This window comes from Macrobrachium nipponense, chromosome 1 (assembly GCF_015104395.2).
Source record: "Macrobrachium nipponense isolate FS-2020 chromosome 1, ASM1510439v2, whole genome shotgun sequence".
Classification (NCBI taxonomy): domain Eukaryota; kingdom Metazoa; phylum Arthropoda; class Malacostraca; order Decapoda; family Palaemonidae; genus Macrobrachium; species Macrobrachium nipponense.
The window spans coordinates 94596016-94601217 of NC_087200.1; the positions used below are offsets into that span (position 1 = coordinate 94596016).

Below are 5202 nucleotides of genomic sequence, written 5' to 3' on the forward strand. Positions count from 1 at the left end.
TTGAACGCGATGTTTTTGTTTATCGGAAACTATAAGCTGTGGTTATGTCTCACAAAGAGAGCGTACCTAAGTTTCCATTTGACAGGAATTCAACTGTTTGTTTAGCTAAACTGGTTGTCTGAATGAGAGAGAGAGAGAGAGAGAGAGAGAGAGAGAGAGAGAGAGAGAGAGAGAGATTTTTGTTGCTTGTGCAGTGTACGTTCTTACTCGCAGGAGCAGCCGGTAAGAGAAGGGGAGAGAGAATAACACTCCAAAAAATATTCATCTTGGGAATTTTCTGCTAGCTGGAGATTCCCGGTTTTAATTTTCACGGCTATAGGGTTTCCCATCCGGATACGCTTTCTCTTTGTTAATAAGAAAACCCGATGTGTTTAACGCATTGCGTATCTTTCCACTTCCTTCAAATATATCTCAAAACTTAACAAAAGTAAACCAGTCATTTCCCAGGCAGTATTTTGAGCCACGAGTGAAATGAGAAACATGTAAACATTCTCCGCAAACGGGTTCGTTGGCAACGCACCCGGCCGTCATGTTCCTCAGCGAAACCGGTAATCTGGGCGGGAAGAAGACGTTGTATAAAAGGTTCACCTTGAGTCCGGAAAGGACTTACTATACCTCAACCATCACCAGAGGAAGAAGAAGAAGGCTCTTAGAAACAAAGCACGTCAGCATGATTGGTGTTCGTTCACAGGTGAGACTGTCGACTTTTATTTATCTATTTATTTATCTTTAGTTTTTCAATGTTTTTTTTTATATAGTACTTTTCCCCAAGTTATATCAGTCGTGAATATTACGAAATAGTCACGCATATAAGTGATAACCGAAGTACATACAGAGTCATATGTAAGTATGTTCTAGGTACCCTGTGCACGCGCAGAATACTCAAGTTAAAATAAACAAATTGTTCTCATTTATAATACAAAAGGTGTTTGTGAATGATTTTGGTGAGAGCTTGTAAACAGAATAATTCATAAGAATCATTAAGTCAAGCATACTGAGCACATACACACACATATATGTAATACACTAATAGTAGATTCACATCAAACGTCTAGGCCCTTCCCTTACGACGCTCCTGATTGGCTGCTGATAAGCCAATTACAGGGCTGGAAACTCTCAGTCTCTCGAGAGAGTTCACAAAGGCAGGATGTATGTTCCACCCCTCAGGAAAGGTGGAACGTGTGTCCTGCCTATGTGAACTCTCGAGAGAAACTGAGAGTTTCCAGCCCTGTGATTGGCTTATCAACATCCAATCAGGAGCGCCGTAAGGGACTGGCCTAGACATCAAATGCACGTTGATGTGAATCTACTATAGCGCCTGGTGGCGGGGAACCGTAGGCCGGCATCTTTTGAATCGTGATATCAGCGTTATTTTTCATCGCAGAGGAAAAATAGGACCATGTTTGGAATCCTCGTGAAAATTCCTTTCAGAATAATGCTTCCCTTTTTCTCTCTACGAATGATAATAAGGAAGTAAGCCTGGCCGGATGTCCGGCCGGATATCCAGTTCAAAATGGCACCCGGTTAAAAACCATCCCCTATAAAATCTATATATATGGTCCGGCTTTGGTTCAGTTCGGGCCAGTAGTTTTGTCGTCTCTCTCTCTCTCTCTCTCTCTCTCCAGTCTCCTCTCTCTCCTCTCATCTCTCTCTCGTCTCCATCTCTCTCTCTCTCTCTATATATATATATATATATCATACTATACTTATATATATATATACTATATATAATATAGTAATGGGTATATATACTATATATATATATATAAGATACACACCCCACATACGCGCGCACCCCCCACCCACACACACACGCACACACACACACACATATATATATATATATATATATATATATATATATATATATATATATATATACTTATATATGTGTGTTTATGTACATACATAATGTATACACACATACACACACATATATATACATGTATGTATAAAATGTAAAATGTAAACCATACATAATATAACATAAAGGTTAGTATGGATCACAGCGTTTCAAGGTGGTTTGGACAGAGAGAGAATGGACAAAAATAGTTGTTTTTAGAGAGACTTAATATTTATGGAAAGTGACAGTGCTTGCAAGATCCAGGCATGTGGCGTATTGTGTGCGTATGGGTTATGAGCACTGCTGATAAACGCTTTGCGCCTGAATATGAAGAACGGTTGTTGTGGAAGATTTCTGCACAGTAAAATTAATTGTCTATTCAGGTTCAAGATGCGAACTTGAGAGCAAAGTTATGTAGTTTAACTCTGAGGCTGCTCTCCGTATGGGAAAATGAGTATTTGTGAAATGACCTATAAAGCTGGCTCCAGAGCTTTATTTGCTTAGTCGAGGACAAAACATTTTTTCTTGGAAGACTCCCACAACAGTGACCTTTCAATATACCAACAATGAAGGCTCACTGGCAGGACACAAACAATAACGACAAACATTGCGGTGATTACTTTTCGCTTGTAAAGACTGCTGTGCTTACTGGACATGAATGTCTGTATTCAAAGAATTTTGAAGCCTCTCTAGCTGGCCATGACACGGTCACCTTCTCCTTTTCACTCCCAAACCTCCCAAATGACGCACCTCTTTCCAAAAGCAACGTCTTCCTTTAACTACACTTGACCTAACTACATCACAACACTCATTCATCGCGTCCCCACTACCAGCCTTTCACCTCATCTTCATAACCTTGCATCGTTCACTGCTTCACATATAATAATCATAATGCTTCAGTGCAACTCAAAAAAGTTACATATTTCTTTTGTTTACATTCATCCTCCATACTTCACATCAGTAAAGGATAGTTGGCTAAACAACAGCCTTTCAGATCCTTACTATTGTTTCAAGGAATAATTCCCATTTCTCATCCAAACCTTTTGCAAAGTTCCTGCTATTTTTTTCTGTTTGTGAGTAAGCGCGCACGCGCGCGTGCACACACACAAACACACGCGCATATATATATATATATATATATATATATATATATATATATATATATATATATATATAAACATAATGTATTCATATATATGTATATGTGTATATATATATCTCACAGACACACACACACACATACACACACATATATATATATATATATATATATATATATATATATATATATATATATATATATATATATATATATATATAGTGTCTGTGTGTATACAAATGTCTGCATATGTTTGTGTATATAAATGTACAGGTTACTCTATGTATATTGTGATTTTGGCATCTTCGCGTGATTTCTAATGTCAATACCCTTTCGCCCCGGCAGGTTGCTCTCTTGGCGGCCATCATGGCTTTGGTCTTCTGCGTTTCTGCCGACCCTGATAAAAAGCCCAGACACGGGTAAGGACACTTTTTCGGTTATTGTTGCTTTTGTTTACAGTATCAGAACCTTCAGTTACTTCCTAGAAGTCTGACTTTTTTATTATTATTGTTCTTATTATAACTATTTTAGCTTTTGTGTTATTTTTTCAACTCCTGTGTCTCTTTTTTTTTCATGATGCTAAATATATTTTCAGTTTCAATTTTGTTTATCTGGGTACTTTTAAATTATACTTTTCTACTGATGAACTATTTTTTCCGGTACTTCCCTAAACAATTAACTAATTCTTTACTTTGTTTAGGCTTTCGATAGTTTTCCTTCATTGCGGTTCACTAAAGTATTTAGATTATTTGCAGGTAAAAAAAATTCAGCAGTTTTTGAACATTATTGAAATGATACAGGAAGAGTTACCGTTTATGAACAAATTGTGAGATGTTATGGTCTTATCTAAAGGCAAATCTGTCGTCTTCCTGGAACTAAGTCAAACAATGTCATTTCTTCCAAAAGGTTTGGAGGCGGAAGCTACGGAAGTGGGGGCCTTGGAGGCGGTTTTGGTGGTGGAAGTAGTTTAGGAGGTCACGGAGGAAGCTTTGGAGGTCACGGAGGAAGCTTTGGAGGTCTTGGAGGTGGCTTCGGCAACAGGCCCGTTGGAGGTGGTTTTGGAAGTCATGGAAGCGGTTTGGGCGTTGGAGGTGGTTTAGGAGGTCACGGAGGAAGCTTTGGAGCTCACGGAGGTAGCTTTGGAGGTCATGGAAGCGGTCTTGGAGGTCATGGAGGTGGCTTCGGCAACAGACCTGTTGGAGGTGGTTTTGGAAGTCACGGAGGCGGTTTGGGCGTTGGAGGTCACGGAGGCGGTTTGGGCGTTGGAGGTCACGGAGGCAGCTTTGGAGCTCACGGAGGTAGTTTTGGAAGTCAAGGCGGACACAGGCCGTACGGATACGGAAAATAGAAGTTTTCCCTCCAACCCGACAACGCAAAAGATTTATTGGCCGTCGAAACGGATAAAATGCAAGGAAGAACAAGAGACCTGGAACGCTGGAATTGGATCTTACGGCTGGCAGCTGTCCCGCGAGATATTCCAAAAACAGTTTTTTGGGGGGAATGTGGTCTTACGGTGTGCGGTGTGACAGGGATTTTCTAATAAAGTCTTATTTGCCCATTTTCACCATTCATTTAATTCCAAAGTGAATATAACAAATGGTATTAAGCCAAACAAAAATATTTCTTTCAAGAAATGATCGATACATATCAATTATGTTAAAACTTCAGTTGGTTAAATAAATATACATAGTATGTTATAGCTAATTTGTAGAGATAAAATTTTACTGTTCATGGGGGGCGAAAACTGAACATAATTTTCTAGGAAGGCATAAACACGAACCAAACTTATCATAAAAAAAAATCGGCTTCTCTTTTCAAGTTGATTAAAAAAAGATCAGTATGATGTTTAGTAGATACAGAAAACTCATTCCTCTAAAAATTCAATACTTAAGTCATGACCTCAGGAAACAGCATCAATTTTAAAACCTCTACAAGAACGACTATACATCATTCAGGTTTTCTCTGACAAGCAACAAGGAGTCCTTTCCTTACAATACCAATCTATGACAATAATAAAAATGGATAATTCACTTAAAACAAACTGGATGCACTCTCTCTCTCTCTCTCTCTCTCTCGATCAAGAAGTCCTTCTGTTTTGGTTCCCAATAGTTCTCACCTGGGTTGCACAGTCTGTGATCCGTTGAAACAATTACTAAAGAAAAGGTCTTAAAACTACAGTAAATTATTCCTGGAATTCAGTGATTGGCCTCACTCCTATTAATGTTATGGTCAGTATTCCTCATATGAGAGTATATATATA

The 5202-nt window shown here is 38.7% G+C and overlaps 1 protein-coding gene across 1 annotated transcript; it reads left to right on the forward strand.

The window, feature by feature from the left end:
• Window positions 1-514: 514 nt before the first annotated feature.
• LOC135219478 (acanthoscurrin-1-like) lies at window positions 515-4500 on the forward strand. Its single transcript, XM_064256278.1, has 3 exons — window positions 515-691; window positions 3288-3361; window positions 3849-4500. Exons 1-3 carry the CDS (start codon window positions 530-532, stop codon window positions 4288-4290), a joined length of 678 nt encoding a protein of 225 aa, XP_064112348.1. The 5' UTR covers window positions 515-529; the 3' UTR covers window positions 4291-4500.
• The last annotated feature ends 702 nt before the right edge of the window (window positions 4501-5202 follow it).

What these genes read in the sequence shown, in the direction of transcription:
- LOC135219478 (XM_064256278.1), top strand. Translation starts at nt 530, where the DNA reads ATGTTCCTCAGCGAAACCGGTAATCTGGGCGGGAAGAAGACGTTGTAT. An exon ending in TGATTGGTGTTCGTTCACAG is followed by an intron (nt 692 to 3,287) that starts GTGAGACTGTCG and finishes TCGCCCCGGCAG; the next exon opens with GTTGCTCTCTTGGCGGCCAT. An exon ending in GATAAAAAGCCCAGACACGG is followed by an intron (nt 3,362 to 3,848) that starts GTAAGGACACTT and finishes TTCTTCCAAAAG; the next exon opens with GTTTGGAGGCGGAAGCTACG.